Genomic DNA, 20,803 nt, shown 5'->3' on the forward strand with positions numbered 1-20,803 from the left:
GACAAATATCCTGCAAGGTGGTGCTACTTATTCCTGGTGCTGAGCTATTCCTTGGTAGGGCTTTCAGCTGCAGCTGTGTTTTGTTTCTTGCCACTTGTCTTGAAACTACTTCCTTCCATAGGTCAGATGCTGTCAAATACAGAGACATTTGCTTACTCCTTTTAGTGCATGCCCGACTGTGATGGATTCTTTCTTAAGGGCTGTGAGAGTCGGAGCTCTGTGGTTTGTTCCTGCCTTTAGCTTTGCATGACCTTGGGCATGTTGCTTAACATCTTTGTTTCTGGTTTGAAATAGGTACAGAAATGCATGTATCACTCTGCTGTGAGATACACAGCTTTCTTAATGATCACTTATCTGGAGATCTCAAAAGCATTTTACAAAGACAGTCCAGTGCAATTCTGTTGTAAGAGCTGGAGAGGTCAGACTGAGGAGTCGATGCTGACCACCTTATCTCCCTTCATAGTTGCCTTAGATAGCCTTGCTTCTTTCATTGTATCCCTGAGCACTTGTTTCCTTTGTTTAAAGCAGGACTGAAACTGTTACCACCTGTTAACTTTCTTTTTCCTTTTCCTTTTTTTTTTTTTTTAATTCACATTCAAAAGAAATTAGGATTTGGTGTCTTTCAGAAAACTCATTTTGTGGCTCATTGATGGCATAAGCCTGTGCTAATAAGGATTTTGTTTTTCTTCTTTTTCCTCTAGAAGATTTTCGGAAATATTTAAATCTGCCGTAGTTGTGGCCATAATTACATGATTTGATTCTTGAGAAAGTTTTACCATGAGGGAGAGTGTCGACTGTCATGCCTTTAACTTGTGATCTTAGTAGCGGAGAATTTGTGGGCTTGCTTTGATTTTAATAAGCAGTTTCTGTTTATTTGCTTTTCTGCTTATATTTTTATACTAAATTTCCAGCTTTGACGGTGCAAAGATTTAAGATTCTCTGGATTGCAGTAGTGGTAGTGTCTCACAGATTATGTAAATACTGCTGGTGGCAGTAGCACTGTGAAACAAATTGGAAGACCCCATCAAGAACATAGCTTTTGATTTCTAAAACTTCTAAAGCAGAAGCTTTCTTTCAGAATGCCCAGCAGGCTGTGATGTGAATTTTATTGCTAATGGAAAGGTACCTCTGGGCATCCGCAGAGACAGCAGACACCTTATGCAGACATGGTTTAACTGCACAGGACCAATCTGAACCTGATAGTCTCCAGCAGTGCGGGGCATGGGGGAGCCCAGGCAGCTGAACAGGGCTCTTCTTGTGCGGTTTTGTGCCCCTGTCTCCCCCCTGCCCTTCCACTGCCATGTCCCTGCTCAGCCAAGCTGAGTTAGTTTCCTTTCCTTAGAGCCCCATCCTTGTTTGCTGCTTTATTGCAGATTAAAGGCTTGGGTTGCATGTGAAGGTTATCAGCTAATGAATAAACTTCAGTCATCCTGTCCTGTGATAAATCTGTCTCGTAGATCAAAGATGAAGCATGTAGACCTTTTTTCTTTCAAATGGTAATTTCTTAAGGCTGTCAGATCACTTCCTAAGGTCTGTTTACATAAAAACAAAAACATTAAACATATTTTATTCAAAATGTTAAATTCTCAGTTTTGAAGAAAACCTTCTATTTCCTCTCTGAGGAAGCTTCCCCTCCTTCCTTCTGTGAAGGTCCCATCTGTGGCAATATAAGAGATACTCACATTGTAACTTGTGGTCACAGCAGTATTTTTTTTACACTGCAGTTATTTCTGTTTTAAACCAGATAGTTGTTGATTTCATCAGGAGTATGTGTACGCATTAGAACTTTTTTTTCAGTTCCAGTCGGGTTAAGCAAAGTGTGCATAAACTTTTTAGTTGTATTTTCACACAGAAACCAAGCAAGGCAGACTGAAGGGTCTTTGTGATTCCACTTTGATACAAAACCCTTATTCTCCTAAAACTCCTTTCCCTGCAGTGTTTTTGCAAAACGAGTTTGTATTTCAAGAGTCTAAATAATGATTTGAAAATTTATAAGCTCTGGAATGGTGTAAAATAAGGAGGCAGTCTGGAAGTTGATTTCATCCACTTCTCTTTATTATATATGTTTCTTTATGTAAAATGTATTTGCAGTCTGTATAATTTTTTTATCTTTTTACTTCTGCTTGCTGCCTCAGCAACTGGAGTTGGAAATCAGGCTCTCCTACAGAGTGCTGTGAAGTTTTCAAGGGGTATAGCGGTCAAAAAAAGGAGGAGAGAGTGAAACTCCTCAAGACATCAGTTAAGCACTGAAGAGTGTGTGACACGTTCGTGTCATGTAGGGCAGAGGTAGCCCTCTATAAGCATACAGGAAAAATAGTCCTTGTTTCAGGTTGTAAGTCCTTTTGTTTTGGTCCTGTGCATTTCAGTACTCGGAAGTAATTACAGTGAAGCCATTTATAAGCTGACAAATATGAATAAATGATGATATTTATTAATTCTTTTGAGTTTTAGAAGCCATCAGTGTTCTTTCTAGGAATTATCTAAACCTAGTCTAAACTTGTAAATGGAAAAGTGATTACTTTATCACGGCTTGTGCTCGTCTTTTCCCTGAGAAAGATTCTTTTATTTTCCTTTCACTTATTCTTCATTCTCTTTGTCTTCAAGACATTATTCTTACCTGTTCCTGGATTCTAGTATGACCTTGATGAGGTGAATGGAGAAGTAAACTGTCTTGGTAAAGGATATCTTTATTCTTACATATCTATTTCTTCTGTAAACTGAGGATTAGGCATGTTAGAAAAGAGTGAATCATTAGCAGCTTTATTTCTGGTTGTCTTTTTTCCTGTGGCTGTTTATGAACTTATTCAGCAAATGTGGTTGCCAGTAAGTTAATGTAGTGAAATATTTTTTAGCAGTGACATTTACTGCCGAGTCCTGCAGTCACTGAATAGGAAGGTTACTGACTGGCCAGGTTTTTGTCTTTAAATTTATATATTATGAGTCGTCATCAAGGACATTTGAAAAATTACATGTGCAAAAACAATTCTTAGTCTTGCTAATTTGATCCTCTGCTCAAAGGTTGTTTCCTTTCTGCTTATAATGTACACCTAAAAAAGATAAAGTTTAATTCTTTTTTAATACTCTGCCTTCATGCTGAAACTGAATGCAATGTTTCCTTACTAACCATCTGGTAATAAAATTTCACATGACCAAAGCAATAAGAGACATGGAGACAACACAGACTTTTTAAAGTGTCAGTATGCAGTAATGACAAAGAGTTTCAAGCATTTGGGATTAGAATTTGGGAGCTGGATTAATACAAGTTATATACTCAGTGTGCCTCTTTCTCTCTCTATATATATATGCATACATGCATACAGGAAATACACCATGTAATTGTCAGTCTTACTGATTGTATGCACATATAAAATAATCATAAAATTTTAGTAACGCTTGGCTTCAGAAAGCATCAGCAAGTGTATTGGTAATGTGTGTTCAGTTGCAAGTCTCATACAGTAAGAATGCTTTAAGTAGCAGCAGAAGCCTTAAACATCTGTGTTGAGAACTAGCACCTGGTTGCAGGTGGTAAAAATTCCACTTGCTCCAGAAAGAGCACTTTGCTAAGTCTTTGAAAATCAGCCTACTTAAATATAGTCTTGACTTTATGTTCCCAGACGTAACCACTTCGACAATGGCTTTTTTGTTTCCCTGTTGAATCAGTGATAAAAATTGTGGGCTGAATTTTACTGTTGACTTATTTCAATGGCCCGCACCTTTTCCACTGGAGACTGCAAGTTTTGCAGTGGTTTTCGGTAGTGAACTAAAGTATTAGATTTCAGATAATCATTCTATTGATGTAACTTGAAACTTTCTGTAAGAGGGGAAATGGGGCAGAATCAGTTCCTGTTTGTTTTCTGCTGGGGGCAACTTTCCTAAATATTAAGTTGATGATACCTTTAAAACAATAAATAGAAAAAATACAAAATGGTATGTTTTAAAGTTTATTTTTATGTTTGGGGAAAATGTTTGTTGCAGTTTCCAGAGTTTTCTTCATAATTCTGTCTGTTCAAAACCCATTTAAATCCAGAACTGAAAGAGTCAAACTGCAGATTTACCTGAAGTGGAAAGTGTGTGTGTGGTATGTGTAAAATGGGATATTATTGGATATTTTAGTAATGGGAGTTATGTAGTGCTTAGCCATTACCTCTCACAATTTAAATTAAATTTTGAAAATTGCTGCAAATGGAAATCCTGTCCTCAGAAAAGCACACAGACCCTGATATAGTGGCCAGCTCTTCTCTTTGCATTTAACTTTATTGATAATTCCCAGGTAGGAATGCAATTTAAGTTTTCTCCCAGGCTTGATTTTACATTAAGAACTTCCTCTTTAGCTGAAGCTCTAAAGGTGGATTGCCTCTTCTTGCACCGTGCCTGGGAGCCTTTGGAGCCAGATACATTATCAGTAACTGTAGGAACAAATGCCCCTGACCTCCTCCCAGGATTTTAACATGGAAAGCAAATGCATGTGAGGAGCAGCCCTGTTTCTCTGTGCGCGTGGAGGTTGCAGATCCAATACAGAGGGATTAAAAGTTCTTTAATTTTTTTTTTCTCTCCCTATAATCATCTTCAGCTATCCACGTGTTTTACTTCAATTGCTACAGAACCCAGCTGGTTTAATTTTATTAGGTTACCGCTTCCTCCGCCAGAGAGCCCTAAAGCCTCTGCTTGTTTTGGGGGCAGGGACAGCTCTTCGTCCTGCCTCACCTGCTCTCCTCAGACATCAAAGTGAGCCAGTTCACTCCCCCTAGCTTAATCCTTCCCTTCTCCCACCCACCAATGTTCTGCAAATTTCCTTGTATTCTTCTCAGTTATCCAGTGCCCGTGTATTTGTCAGCAGATTCACTTTTGCCCTGGAGGTACTTGCTGGGAGGCAGAGACCCTCTGGCAGCACTTTCCACTCAACTGCCTGCAGCTGTGAGTCTCTTACAGCCGGACAGGTAAACTGTCTGGAAAGGAAGGAGAGCACTGCAGGAAGGGGACATAAATTTGAATAAAACAGTGCCTGTGATAACATTTCTGTGGGATTGCTTCATTTGGAGGCTAGGAAAATGTGTTGGTAACTGCCGCTCCTGCTGCCTGAAAATACCTTCTAGACAATTCTTAACTGGAAGGTGGAAATATTTCAGGGATAGAGGCAAAGAGGGATCAACTAACCAAAATAGTGCCAAAATGTTTCATGCTTGGGGGTAGAAGAGTAGAGACAGTCTCCTAATACCCTTTGGCAGTTCAGCCATGTAGCAGCTGCCCAAATACACCATCAATTTACAGCAAAGGACCTATAGTGCCTTAACTAGGTGTTTACTGGAAGCCTCTAGAAAAGTTTGCCTTGGAATTGCTCTACCTTTGTGTTTAGTGAGCAGGTTATCTTTTATTGATATTTACTGAAAGTTACTCCCCTGATCCCCTGTCAGGTGGCTTACCTTTTTGGGTGGGCTTTTTAATTTTTGTTATACTGAATATAATCAGTGAATGTACTATGCTATTTTCAACGGACATGGTCCTTTTAAATGAGAAGCCAGTGGCTACAAATATCTGAATTATCTCAGTGGTGCCTTCAGCACTTCCAGTGTCAGAAGGCTGCAGGTGTACCCTCAGTAACTAATGAGCATTTCAGAAATTGCAACTGCACAGACAAGCAAATCAGGGATATCTTGCACTAAAAATGGGGATTTATAGCAGTGAACCAATTATTAAGCTGACTGGGTACAACCTGTAATATTGTGCTTCCTCTCCCACGCTAACTGGGAACACCTCCACCTCTCAGGGAGGGTACATCTGCCATGGCAGGGGGGTCTTGGGTTAGCTGCCCAGAAATAGCTATACTGGCAAAATTTTTCAGTCTTAGCACACAAGCTCTGGAAAAGAACATTTCAGTTAAAGAATGACACTTACTTTCTTTCGTGAAGAAGCTTCTAGAAGAATTTCTTTGCTGAGCAGGGGCAGGACCATCACGTTTAATTGTCAAATAAGCTGTCCTTGAGGGAAATGGCATATGCCTGCATTATAGTGATGATTTTGTTGGTCGCCTCTTCCCTGTGTACAAATGCCCTCATATAAACCTTCCTGATGGGTGCTGATGCAACTTTAATGTGCTTTAGGTACAGTGAACTGTTCTCTGTTTTCTATTTCAACACTTTTTTTGGTCTCAGGTGCTAGTCTCCAATACTTTATGTTAATGTCAGATCATAGTAAGGATAGGGAAAATTATGGTGAATATATAGCATTAACATAATCTATATGATTATGAGAAGAGCAAGTGATTCAATTAATTTAAAATTTAGTTTCATCAATGCATTTTTTAGTCTTTTAGTTATTAATATGTAATGCTTTTTGCTTAACAATTAGGAAAGGAAAAAAACTCTCACTCCAAAGCAAGTTATTTTAGCAAACAATGCTTGCTAAGATGGATGCATTACTGTAGATCTTAATGTCCAGAATTTCCCAATATCAATTGTAGGAAAATGAGCTGTTATTTTCCATCTTGCAACTCCTTGGTAGTAAACAAAAATAAATTCCAGTTTTGCTGCAGTTCATTTTCACCTGCTTGCTACTTTTTCCTAATTCAAATTCAAAATCAATTTTTTTTTTTTCTATTCTCATACCATGTCATCTGAGAACAGTCCATGTAGGCTATGAGGACAAAATCCCACAATTTTGGGCAAAATTCACAATTTTGGGATTCTTTTATTCTTTACCTTCCCCCCATTCTTTCCCACCCCCTAAGGATTCTAAAGACTATACTGTTGCGTAGCATTTGTATGATGCAGCATTCGAGTAGACCATTAATTGACATGCACAGTATTGTAAGCTTTAGTCTGGAGGAGAAAATAAGCAATTTGCTTGATTTTGCAGTGTGAGTTCTAACTGTTGTTAAAGTGCATTTGTAGTTGCATATCTTCCAGTAAAGGTGACAGATTACTTCAAAGCTGGTATTTTCTTTTTGTTAAACAAGATTCTCAAATAGATCCATCTTGCCCACGTATTCTATTCTTGCCAGTTGGCTTTGAAAGCTGGTGCTTGGGCTCATCGTTCAGAACTAGCTTCCAAAAAATGAGGTCCCATGCTGTTTCTATCTTTTGAGCTAGTAGGGGCTGGAAGGATCTGATCTGAAGCCAAGGCGAAGACTGAATTGATGGAATGATATATAACAGCTTTGCCAAGTCCTGCCCAGTCATGAAGCCCCACTTTCTGGGAAAGAGCACTGAGACAAGGGTGGCAGAGCATTCTCTGTGTTAAAGGCTATCCAGAGATTTCCTTCTCTGGACTTAGAAAGACCACATAAGAAAGAACTAGCTTTTTGTTGAATGCTTTTTCACACATTTACGAGTTGTTACTTTCTTCTGCATGCTGCTTCCCCATTTTCTCCCCAGTTATACATATCCATTTGAAGAGGGAAAAGCTTTCTGCTCTTTATTACAGTATTACACATATTTTGACCATATGTAATGTATCATTGCAGAGGCATGCTTGCACATTCAGTATGCTTACTTTCATTTGACTCTATGTGCACACACAAATACCCAAACACACATGCAGGCTGTTCCAGGTGAGTCTAGATGGAGCCCAGTTGTATTTAGGTCTGAATTCTGCATCTCAAAGGAGTTTTCTAGATGCAACCGTAAAATGGAGAATAATATCAAGATCATGTATTTCTCCAAAAAGGTACTTGACAGGAATGCATAGATTCCTCCCATCCCCACCCTCCCTTCCTTTGCTAGCAGCTTCCACTTGTAAAGTAGTGAAAGTTCAGGTCTCTTGTCTATGTTCAGTTTTTCTATAAACTGCCAGGATAGCCTCTGAAACCACAGTGATGATACATATCTGTGTGTCAGATATCCAATTTGTCACCAACTTCTTCCAATATTTGGCAAAGAGCAGGACCTAAATGAAATCCAGTTGACTGGAGCTCAGCTAAGATCTGATAGAGGTGACTTTGATAGATAAATGGTTGAAGAACTTGGTGGAGTCTGTGTAGATATAATCTGTTCAGCCACTTTTAAATCAGTCCACAGTCTTCAAGTCTTGCTCATTCTGCAGCTGTTGCAGTGGTCAGAAGCAAAACGTTTTTTTGCAAGAGATCACGTGGAGTGAAAACAACTGCAGATCTTGCCTCAGACATCCATGCTTGGAGTCACTTCTGTCTTCAGCTGTAGCAGTCTTACATATTTATAGGCTTTTAATTCAAAATCAGTGGGAACAGTTTAGCTGGAAATAAACTTGATTACCAGCCTTTACTGTCCCAGCTCTCTTAATCTGTCACCCCTCCTACCTGTTGTTTTTATTTCAGGTTTTGTTAATATACTAGGCTGCATACCACAATCAGCTGCAGCACAATAACCTCCAGAGTATGAATGAATGGTCAGCTACGTCAGGTACCTGCTTCTGATGACTCCTGAGCATCTCAAAGTTACCAGTAAAACTTCTCATCAAAATATATAGTACAATGAAATTGAAAGAGCACCCTGCTTTGGCACCCTGATGTCTTTAATCTGATGCTTATTAAATGATTGTTGAAATTCAGAGTGCAGCTGTCTTCAAAGGTCTAAAGCTCAAATCATCATGATCTAGAAATAAATAATCAATAAATACTTTCCAGAATGCAGAAGGCTATTGTTTCATGAGTTAAATGCACATTTTTGAAACTTTTTTGGAAAATATGTATAAAGCCTGGCATTCCCACCTAGAAAGCTATAGAGAAAGTATTTAGTTTCATAGCTCAGTGCATCAGATATGCAAATGCTTATACTGAAAGTATGATTCAAGTGTTAAGGTGACCATTGCAAAAATAGGGCATTTCAGGACTCATGTGAACCCACAGGGTTTGTGTTTGGATTTTTTAAAAATGTCTACTGATAAGAGCACCCTAGGTCATTTCTATCACCTAAGATGTAAGTAGCGTTTTACGCTCTTTGACGAACCATTCAATAAACTGTTTGAAAGAAGATTTTTTTTTTATTAAAGCTTACCTGTTGTACTTACAGCATAAATAATTTGTTTGAATCATCAGGTGAGTGCTGTTAAGTCACAGTGAGCAAGGAAAATGGCAAAAACACGAATTAGGGTCCCTGTCCTTAAGTGTATTTCAGTTTGCATTTTGATAGCAGTTTAGAAATGTTATCGCCTGTTTTGTCACAGACATAATTCACATCTTTCTTCAGGCACTGTAAACAAGAGAAATGGTTTAATGGCTCCATAAAAGGCACTCTGTGCTGATAGCTGAGATTAGACCCTTTAGTAATGGATTTTTGTGTGTTGGGGGAAGGGGAGGGCTTGGCAGAGGTAAATGTACTGGAAAAGAATCTTGGAGAGACTCTGATGTATCTGAAGTGCCTGCTGCATTGCTGTGTGTATCAAGAGATAGATTTAAAGTGTGACAGTGTTGGCTTTATCAGTACAGGGGCCTTTTCTTCTTGCATTTGAAATTTTACCAAGTATTATCTCGGGTCACCTCAGTCAGTCTAGTACCTGGAGTTTCAGTGGTATTAGCTTAAGTATTTTTGCATCTGTCTTTTCATCTTGCGGTTAGTCAAGTCCCCTATATTCAAATGTGTTCAAGAAATCTCTCAAAACTTACATTGCATATTAAAAATTTTGCCTCAATCAATGATAAAAATTAGTGAGTTTATTTACAGAATCAGGTTTAGAGAATGATTTGAGAGCATAAATTTGAAAAGCAGCTCAGAAACAGCATGTTAGACCATGACTTACTGTTACTTCCTTTTCTCTCCAGGTACTCAAAGTCCTCAAACTTAACACATGTGAATGTAGTATTACTTAGGAGACATTGGAGTTCACTAGCAGGAGCAAGTGTGGTATAAAATCAACTGCTGTCAATTGATTTTTTACCATATAGTACATGCTCTTGACCTACAAGTGTTGAATGGGACATCTTTGTCTCTTTTGTCAGTGGAGTCAGCATCACCTGCCATTAGCCAATGTCACTGAATTAGTGACATGTTTCATGGCTTTTAAAAGTATGTTTAAAACCATTCTTCAGAAAATAAAACAAGATTTTATCATGGGCAGGAATATGAAGTTTGAAAGTTAAAATGTTACCTTAAGTTCAAAGGAGAAATGACTTGCCACTTCACATAACATATTCCTCATTTCTTCTCCATCTTGAATAATCATCTCCTGAATTGAAAAATATTTTAAGCCATTGCTTAATGCAGTGCATTTCAGGGCTTTCTCAAAAGAACTAGATCAGTTTTATCTGTACAGAGGTGGTACACTTCCTGTTTCTCAGGTTAGAAGGTGTACATATCAGACTCCTCTGAGACAAATAAATTCCTCCTTTGATGTCAGAGATCTTCATAAAATTTGTTCTTCATTTAAGTCTTCTTTGGGTGTTATAATGAACAAAATGTTCAGGGATTAGGCTGTTGATAGATAGCAAAGGAGAACAGCACTTCTGAAGGAAGGATGGCAGGTTTCACCCTGTGTTTTTGCTTGTTACATGTGAGCTTGCTTCATGGTGAAATCGTTACTGCTTTGTATAAAATCTAGATCTGTACAACAGCACTTTATGTATAATAGGCAAGCCCTTTTACTCTGCAGATATAAATAGATATATTTATGCACAGAGAATATGCATACAGTAATGTATTATACTTTCAGCAATTTGCTACAGATGGTAGCAGTCCTTCTGCTTGCCTTATATCTCTGTGTTGGCTTTGGAGATGCTCCAGACAGGGTCTGTGGGGCAGAGGTCTCTTTCTGATACCGATAAGACTGACTTTGCATGGTAGGTGAGATGAGGTGTTGAAGCCATCCATCTAAATACACATGGTAAGATTGTTTGCCTTTCAAGTTCGGAGGTAGTTATCTGTAAGTAATCACTCGGGATGAAATCTTGGCCCTTGGTCACTTCTTAATAAGATCTTTATTAAAGCAGAGAGCCCGTTACTTTAATAGGGTTGAGACTCTTGTTCTGGGGTTAAGTAAAATGAATTTACCATCAGGAAGAAAGAAGTGGTGAGGAGCTGGTTGTTTAAAATGTCACTTTGTTAATTTGAATGTGTTGGTAGCTGGTGTGCTGCACTAAAATTAGATTGTATAAATAAGCAATCCTGCTCTCCTCAAAAGAAAGAGGATTGAGAACATAATATAAAATACAGTTTAGCAAAACAGTGTATGTTTAAATTCTCTTTTAATAGATGCACTATAGAATGAGTGTCACACTAAAATCAGAAGTGACAGGCAGAGGGTTTCAGTGATGATACAAAAGCTGCTTTGAGTGTTTAGAATTTTATTGTTAAAATAAGTCTGTTATCTTCAGCCACACTTAGGATATGGTCTGAAAGGGCAAGTAGCCTTCAAGAAAGCCCCCCAAAATTGCAGTAAGTATTTTTATCAGCCTATCTTTTTTTCCTTTCTACCTCTAAAAGTGTACACTTAAGGAGTTACAGATAAAGCTTAGCATGGTGACTGTATCAGGGGACTGCCCGAGGAGGGCTTTAAATTTTACAGCTACATTGTCTTTCTGGCTGTAGTTAAGATAAAGATCTGATATAAAATCACTTTGGTCTGTAATGCTTCCCCTAAATGAAGTGAAGGTGTTAACCTACTTGATTTGATACACTTTACCCTAGCTTATAAAGCTGGGAGGAAGGTGAGGTAAACTTTAATTAAAAGTACAGCACAGATGCCTTCTAGCACTGTGCCCTGTACCTTGCTAGGACTGTACAGTAAGCAAAATAAAATGTACCTCGCAGTTGAGGCAGCAGGCTGGAGCCGTGTTCAGTGAAAGTAATTTAATTAGTGTTGATCATGACTCCAGATGATGGTGATTTGATAAGGAATAATTTAGTACTTAACAGCCTTTTACATGCACCAACTCCATGTGGGAAGGTAAAGCAAATTGCACAAAATGAATGTGCTGCTTTCACTTGTGCCTGTGCCAGTGAGCTGGAAAACTGCCTGTTAGCAGACGTTCAGGCTCTCAGCGCTGTGATGAAATACCCAGCCAGTTCTCCGCACAGGGCTGTAGTGTGGGAGTCTCTGTACTCCCGTTATTTAAAAATAAATAAGGGAAGTAATTTTTCATAACAGATTAACTCCAAGGAAGTAGCAAAGTAAAAATTAAAAAAAAAAAAAAATAGAGCAGCATGTGGCCTTTGTGCAAATATGTGATACTGGCTTTAAAAAAGAGTCCTGTTGCAGTTGTCTTTTAATTTTCTGATTCAAGTTAAAAAGATTTCCTACCTTTGCATCAGAGCCACCATCCCAGAGTTGTGGGGCCCATCATATGCGTTAAATGTGTGGCATGCATTATTTGACCGAGACATGCAAAAGAGAGTCAGCAGTAAAAGTTCACTAGCAACATCCTGAAACAAACTACTGGATATCGGTCTGTTTTGCAATTACTTTGGAAAGCTGACTGGGCTGCATTTTGCCATATTATTAAATTTGAGAATCTCTTTTCAAGAAGTCTATGTGGTCTTCTTTCTAGTCCAAGTTCAGACAGTTTTATTCAGGAAGAATTCTTTTCTTCGTGTGCTGTTCACATTTTCCATCTCTGTTTCCTAAGTTGCTGTGCTGTGCATATGCATTTGTATATGTTTTATTGTCTGCTTCTCCTTTCTAATCTTTCCACATAACTGACTATTATCCACCAAATATAATAGCTGAATAGCAGTTTTCTTCTAACTCTCGTGAGTTTTGTGAAAATACGTGGCAAAATAGGATAATGTTATGTTGCAGATGACTCAACTGAAAGGCAGTAGTAGAAGCTGTCATGTAACAGGATACAAGAGGATCTGTTTGTGAAAGAGTTCTGTGAACATTGCCCAACCATGGGAAAACCCATGGCAAAAGTCTGGAATCCAGACCTTACTCACAGATGCCAGAGTTTAGTGGTTCTGATGCTCACTTCTTGGACAGCATTTCATGTATCTCCCCACTGAACACTGGTGTGTGTATCCAGATGCATTAGTATCAGAAAATATGTAGTCTACAACAAGTTGTCTTTCCCAAGTTCAGGTGCAAGGGAAGGGGCAAGATGCTACTTGATGGTATGTAATGATAGCCTGACTTTGTGCTGAGATTGCCTAACAGGAACTGCTGCATGTACAGGGATTTTCACGGAGATACAAGTGTCTATGTCAGGCAGGAATGTGATGTTCATACTATGGTGTTTTGGTGACAACATCAAAAATCAATGATAAAATTATCTCTGATTTCTAGGCATCTCAGAGTTAAAAAATGTATTTGCAACCTCATTTTATTTAAAACCTGACAGGTGTGTTTTCAAGCTCTTACATACCTGTCTTTTAGTCCTTTGTCCTCCTAACCACTTACTGAGGTTTGCCAACGTCAGGTGAACTTTAAATTTTCTTCTGCTTTAATTTTAGTTAAAGTTGGATATGAAATAAGGAAAGCTGTCTGGCGTAAACTAATGTGCTGGTTAACCTTGTCTTTACCTTTGGCCTTTTTCTTAACACAGACCAACTTGTGCTTCTAATTAATGCTGCATTTCTGTCACACGCCCTCTAGGGTTTTTTTTAGCTTTTAGAACGTATGATCTTTTTTTTTTTTTCAGTTTGTATCTATATCACAGTCACTATTGAGTTTGGTCAGGCCAGGATTTTATCATGTTTATTTTTAAGAAAAATTACTTAAGCCATTTCTTCTGCATTTTTTTTTAGATGTTACTTATAATTAAAGGTGCATATAATCATACAGTTTCAAGAGTTTTGTTGCAAATTTTCAAGCATTCTGTGCGACAAAAAGATTACTGGTCATCTACTTGAGGCTGATATATCTGAAATTTGGTTTGGAGTCATTTGTGTGGCACTCTTTGAAGTGGACTACTGTTGCATTTATAGCTAAAAGCTACCTCACTGATATTACTTAGAAACATTTGGTGCCTGGGAAGTATTTTGCTTCTGACAACATTTACAGTAGTTAAGCCAAATATAAGTGGGCTGTTATTTTCCTGCTAATGAGATGGGATGCTGGCCATCATTCTATTAAACAATAGAAGAGATAATAGCCAATGTGAAGGATCTCTGGTGCCTATTTTTCAGTTGACACTCAAAGAAATATTTGAAATGTTTATTTCCTATATTGTTTTTATTATTACAATGGTTTAATTAATCATGTGTTTAATTAGCAGTGTCTAGCTTACTTGGGAAAGCTAATTGTTGATATTGTACTTGGGTTTTAATTGCATTTTCCTTCTCTTTCCAGTGGCTTTTCATGGTCTCCCTGTGAAAATCAAGAAGGAACCCCATAGCCCATGTTCAGAACTTGGCTCCGCTTGCAGTCAAGAGCAACCATTCAAGTTCAGTTATGGGGAAAAGTGCCTGTACAATGTCAGGTAAAGCAATCAGGAGCATCTTTGCAGTGAGAACTGCTGATTTAAATGAGGACTGACTAAAGAGTAATAAAACCCTAATAGAGATCTTATAAAAGTTACCTCTTCAGCAGATAACAGACTGATGAGATAATGCATTTAGCTGATGAACACTGATGGATTTGTTTACAGTTGTATCAAACACTTACATAATCACTTTAAAGCAGTGTTTTTCATGAAAATGCACATCCTCCATTTCTCCTCCATGGGAGATAGCCAGAGTTTAAAAACCCAGGGTACAAGCGTGGAATAGAAGGAAGGAGTATCTTGTTTTCTGTGAGCTGTGTTGAAAGTACTTTCAAAATGCATTATGCACATTAGGAAAGAGAGATCTGTGTAACAGGCAAGAGATTGGCAGGTCTGAGCAACACATTAGGTATCTGACAAATTTTGCAGATGTTGTATGTGTATATTCATGGGTGATTACCTTTTAAAACCGTGTTTCGTTAGTCCCTGCATCTTTGGTACTTACTCAAAAGCAAGTTGTTTTCTTTTATAGGCATAGATAATAAAACTGTTATTTATTTGTGGGGGGTGGAGGGGCTTGGTACCTCTTCATTCCTTATTGACTTTCTTTTGGTTGCATTTACGTGCCGCTCCTTCTGTTAGTGTCAGCAGCAGCGAAGGATTTCTTATTGACATTTCAGTCTATTTTAGAAACTTTCATCTAGCTTGTGAGTTTTTATTCTCATTAATGTATTACAAAAACTTAGAGCTTAAAGCATTATAACATTTAACTTTTTGGATATGAATAGGGGAAAAAAGAAAGGAAAAGACTGGTACCTTTGCCAGTCATAAGGAGTGATTTTGGTTTCAAAAATCAAATGAATCCATTGATGGGTTTTGATGGGTGCTAGGGGACCTGACATGGGAAAGTATGCAAGCTTGTGCTTACTATATTCCTGATGTCTGCATTTCTCTGGTTAGAAACAGGGATGATCAAAGTGTTCTCAAGTCCTTTCCTGATTTGAGACACCCTTGAAAATAGCATCTAAGTGTTTGTAGGACCAGCAGTTTATTTTTGAGAGAGAGGGGTAAAAAAAGCCTGTCGGGAGAGGCTGCTGACATCCTAGAATGGGCAGCTAAGCCAGCATACCATTGTTTTTCTGGGTCAGATCCCTTCCCTCTGGCTGTATTGTTTTACTGTCTCACTTTGTGGTTTGTGCAAAAGAAAAAGAGTCTTGACAGGCACTGTCAGCTCTTTGTGCTCTAGTCCAGGTGCTTCTACTTTTATGTATTTTGTATACCTCCTGTTAGAATGTGACTGTAAGACTGAGTCCTTTAAAAATGCACTTCTGTGCCCCAAAGAAGAAAATGCTGTGCTGAATCGCTGGCCTCTAACATGACTTCTTCTGTGTTCTTCTTAGTGTAAAGTAGAGAATTCTTCTGCCCCAAACAGGTTAATAAGTTAACTATAATCAAAAGCTTCTAAATGGGGTGCTTGTGGTGACTTTTTTCTGGATGTAGATGCTATGGTTTTGATTTTTCTTCTTTCTTTGCAAAAATTAACCTGCCTTGCTTTTCCCTTGCCTTACTAATAGTGCCTATGATCAGAAACCACAAGTGGGAATGAGGCCCTCCAACCCTCCAACGCCATCCAGCACTCCTGTGTCACCGCTGCACCATGCCTCCCCAAACTCCGCTCAGACTCCTAAACCTGACCGGGTTTTCCCTACCCACCTCCCTCCATCCCAGTCCATTCAAGACAACAGCTTCCCTATGGATCACAGGTAAAACACAAAGCACGTGAAGGACCCATGCAGAAGGTGTTTCAGTTGTGGCTACAACTCTCTTATATAGGGTAGTACTGGCTTCCTGCCTGCAAGTATTCCCTTTTAGGCTGGGGGATCAAGGTGGAAACCAGCAAGGTTCATAGCGTTAGAAATGTGTGTGTTTATGAAAGGCTGGCACCCAGCTTGGTGCACTAGTGTAGGAGTTCGTATCAGCAGTGACAGAATTTCATTTACCTGCTGGTTCTGTCTCGTGAGGGTGATTACAGTATGCTGGATAATCTCATCTAGGCTCCTTTTCCCATGAAAGGTTGGACCTGATAGTCTTTCAAGGTCCCTTCCAACCTGGGCTGTTCTATAGTTCTGTGATTCACTTGAGGCTGGAAAGCCCTATGAGGTGATGAAGTCACTAGCAAGCATGTTCCTAACTATAAATATCTGGCCTCTTGCTAAGCAGTTCACCTATCTAAGTGATAAGTGCCCATGTTACAGTGTTCCTGCCTCAGAATATTCTTTGGAAGAGTGGATCATTTTTCCAAGTCCTTTTGTATTATAGCATTTCAAAAAAAGACGCCAACAAAAACCGTGCTTGAATAACATTAGTCTGAGTAAAAGCCACAAGAGCTAGAGACTAGAATTAAAGCTTAAACTGTCCTTAAGTCACCCTGTTTTGTTTTGATATGTTAGAAATCCCCAGACAACTATCTTTCTTAGCTCAGTTTTGCAACAGATATGCTCAGTGGATTTCTCTGTTTTTTCAGTCCAAACACTTGTTTGTGGAATTCTATTTACCCTAACCTTTATTGCATGAACCTGTTTTTGTATGCTGAGTTGTGATTGCTCTTGAACACTTAAAATTCCAATGGTGTGTAAAGAGATATATGTTCAGAGACTTGTCTTACCTCTTAACCATTATCAAATTAAGAAAAGACCTGAAAAGAAAAACAGTTGTTAGGAGTGTGATTTGCATGCTTCTGCTCTAATAAGGGCTATTATCTCCAGGGATTTGCACAGATCACTTCTGAAGGAGGTTGCTGAGGTTAATATTGCTGTTTTGTGCTGTGCTGAGATAGCTTTAAATACCACCACAAGCCCTTCTGGCAGTGAGGAAACACTGAATCGGCCCCTTCACCTGCCATAGTCCCTATCTCCTCCCCAGCTGTGGACTGTGGTCTAACCACAAAGGCCGCCAGTGAAGCCAGGCAGTGGTTTAGATTACAGGATGGTGGATAAATGTGTTTCTGTATATACAGCAAAGTCAAGCTATCAGGAGACTGAAACTGGCAGAAGCTAAATGGCTTATGTGCAGAGAACAGTAGTAAGATTTTTTCAGAGGAAAAAAATCTTTTGTTATAAAGCAACTTGCAAAGATAGCACTGAACCTGTATGTCAGCCCTAATCTGAGTATTTGTAGACATCTGCTTACACCTTAGTATAGTTTCTGTACCCATAACTCTTGCTCTGTGCAAGCTTTGTGGGCTTTTTACATGATTTCTGCTCCCTCCCTTCCCTGTCTTTGATATTCATGTTCTTCAGGGCATTTTTCACTAACACTTCCCTTCTATTATAGACCATCATGTGTTCTAGTGAAGTCCGAAATAGCTGACTCAAGCAAAAAAAAAAACAAACCCAAAACTCATTTTTCTCCTTTTTTAAAGAAAGGTGGAATTATAGTGGAAGATATTTTTTCTCCATTTTCTTATTTGTTTTGAATCTTCTGTATGAAGCAAACATATACTTCATATTTTTGTGATATTCAAATTTTCCTGATTTATAAGATGAGCTACTACTACAACACATGTATTCAGAAAATGTCATTTAAACAAATGACCTGCCTATATGAGTTTATATATGAATCTATAACTCAAGGCGCAATTTTTTGGAACACGCATTGGTGGCATAGGATAGCATTAGTATCTGGTACATACAGGCCATACATCTTCATACAGGCCATGAGTATATGAACGATAAGTGGTCCTAACAAGTACCAACAGGAAACAAATCCACTTGTATAAACAAATGGCTTGATTCCATACAAAGCTTCCAGTACAACAAGTATTATTAACTTCCTTTGAGGCTTTGTGAGTGAGCCTGTTTCTTATTTTATCTTCAAGTTGCAATTTTCTGATTCACTCCTTGACAGTTCTTAATGATAATTTCTGCTTCTTTTTTTGGCTAATGAAAAAAGGAAAAGAGGGAAATGAATGCAGTGCCAGTCAGCCTAACTGTTTCATAATACATTTGAGTTTCTAAGTTTATTTTCTGCAGGTGTAGGTGGAATTGCAAAACCCAATGTTACAGTGCAGTACTCTTTCTACTGAAAAAATTATAGTATTTACAGCAGCATTAGAACAATTCACTTTGTTTCCACTACTACATTGTAATAGTTTCTATCTTTGTAGTTTCCACAGTATTTATAATTAAGCTGTGATAGTAAATATTTGTCAGAACAAGTTACAGCAGTATTATGACAGATGGTAGTAGAGTTTAAATTGTTTCAGAAACATGTACTATCTATGTGATGATAGTCAAGGATTTTATTGCTTGTGCAATCAAACCCCTGCATTGTGCTTCACTCACACAGCTTTCTCCAGGAGAAAGTCTTTTGCTTGCATGAACCAAAGTTGGTTCAGATCCAAAGTACAGGAAACACAAGAATGATCAGGTCTTCATTTTTTTAGTGTGACAGTAAGAAGCTTCCAAAGAGAGGTACCAGTTGGGTTCTTTTGTTGGTTTTTTTTGAGTTTTTTTACATGTGTTTTATTTATAGCAAGTGATAACAGGACTAGTAAGCAGTTTGTTGCAAGAACATTGCATCTGCCATTGATTAGCGTGGGCACAATATTACTACTGTGGTGGTTACTACTGTGGTAATCTGCAGGAGGTAACAGGAAGACATCATGCAGTTCATCAGGGTCCAGTGGGAAAAGAGCATCCCTGTATTCTTCTGTATGCTTCTGAACCTGCAGATGTCCAAGTAATTACATTCAGGACTTTTATCTCAGGTAGATAGGTTTTATGGAAGAAAAAACAAGCATAGGTTCTTGAGAGCAGCATTGCATGTAAATTAAGTTAATTTAAAACTGAATTATCTTATTTTATGTCGACTAAAGAGCATTTGGGAATAGCAAATGGCAGCATGGCTTGTACAGATTACAACTTTCATGTAGAAATGACTAAGGGGAAAGGTTAAGGCAGGAGAGTAATTAATTCTTGTAGCAAAAATTTGTACCCTCTCCTTTTACTGGCGTGCTGACATTCCCTTCCTGTTACAGTTGGAATGCAGTGCCATCCTTGCAAGTCAATCTCTCATGACACTACCCCTGAGAGGACAGAACAGTGGGCTTTTACCCTGGAATGTTTCCAAATGTTAGAGCAGACAATACTCTATTCAAAATGTGTTTATTGTGGTCAGAATGGTTTCCGTGTAACAGTAAGATGGGTAAGAGTGAATTAGAGTACGAGCAAGATGTTTCTAACACTTGTGAAAGAGCAGAGAATTCTACTTACACCTCCTTCATGTTACTGTGGTAGAATGTCAGTCTTTCTACTGTTTTGAAGCTGGTGCATTTCCTGTTTGCCTCTTCTGTTGAGAGAAGATATTGAAAGCAAAGAGGATGTGGTGGGGACAGGTCTTAGAGCTGGTATTAATAGGTGGGATTTTTGTTTCTTTGCTTGCTGCTGTTGTACAATGAAAGTGATCCTGATGGGAGCACTTGGCATGATCATAAGCAAAATGTTTGTTACTGAGAAAGTGATAACAGCCACTAATAATGGCTTGTGAAGATCTTTGGGAAATGGAACATAGCTCAAGTCCTTTACATGACCTCTCTAATCTGTGTTCTAGATTTCGCCGCCAGCTCTCTGAACCTTGCAATTCTTTCCCACCTTTGCCTGCAATGCCAAGGGAAGGACGTCCAATATATCAGCGCCAGATGTCTGAACCAAACATCCCTTTCCCGCCTCAAGGTTTTAAGCAGGAGTACCACGATCCAGTTTATGAACACAACGCTATGGTTGGCAGTGCAGCCAGTCAAAATTTCCCCCCTCCTCTGATGATTAAACAGGAACCTAGGGATTTTGCATATGATTCAGGTAGGTGAGATTCTCCTTTAGTTCTGCATAGCAAAGGGGTATATGAGTCCAAGACAGTGCTATTGATGTTTTGAGCGTATGAATTGAAACTTGCTCTTTTGACACTTACATCTCACAAATTATGTCTGAGACAGCTTACAGAGTACTAAGATTGCTACATAATACATGTGACTCGTGCCACCACTGCTTGCTCTTTAAAGGGTTTCATTTTCTAGAATGAATTTTCTGGAATTTCTCTGTCCAGAAAGTGCACACATTAAAGAAGTTGAGGAAGAAAGTCATGGGTGCAAATCTGCTTTGTTAAGTGGGAAATTGTTCTGTACTATCTCATCTTTGACCTCTGAATTTGTGTGCTCCATTTTATGAGTTCTTCCATTTGTCTGCCGGAAATAGAGGACTCTTCCTCCTCTTGCTTGCATTACTTTAAATCAGGAGTAACTCCACTGAAGTGGGGTTTATACAGCTATAAAACCGATGAGGGAGAAGAATTGGCCAAACTGGTGTCAGCTTCTCAATTTGTGCATACTGCAGTGTTTTGTGGAGGTACATAATCTGAGATGCCAGGTTGCTGATGTAGAGAATACACTGTTGCTATTAATAATGTTTGTTATGGTTGTGCTTA

General features: G+C 38.6%; 1 protein-coding gene across 9 annotated transcripts in view; it reads left to right on the top strand.

Annotated features, from left to right (window-relative positions):
- The window catches only part of ETV1 (ETS variant transcription factor 1), a 66,559-nt gene that overhangs the window by 19,638 nt on the left and 26,118 nt on the right, over window positions 1–20,803 (top strand). For 7 of the 9 annotated variants that reach the window (XM_042043418.1, XM_042043416.1, XM_042043417.1 and 4 more), the window contains 3 exons: window positions 14,191–14,320; window positions 15,898–16,086; window positions 19,934–20,181. In XM_042043418.1, the coding sequence (XP_041899352.1) occupies window positions 14,191–14,320; window positions 15,898–16,086; window positions 19,934–20,181 (567 nt within the window). The remainder of the gene's footprint in view (window positions 1–14,190; window positions 14,321–15,897; window positions 16,087–19,933; window positions 20,182–20,803) is intronic. The other 2 variants (XM_042043421.1, XM_042043423.1) reach the window with 1 other exon arrangement.

Source organism: Corvus kubaryi, unplaced genomic scaffold (assembly GCF_017639235.1).
Source record: "Corvus kubaryi isolate FWS band 111438036 unplaced genomic scaffold, C.kubaryi_AGA036_p1.0 37398, whole genome shotgun sequence".
Lineage (NCBI taxonomy): Eukaryota > Metazoa > Chordata > Aves > Passeriformes > Corvidae > Corvus > Corvus kubaryi.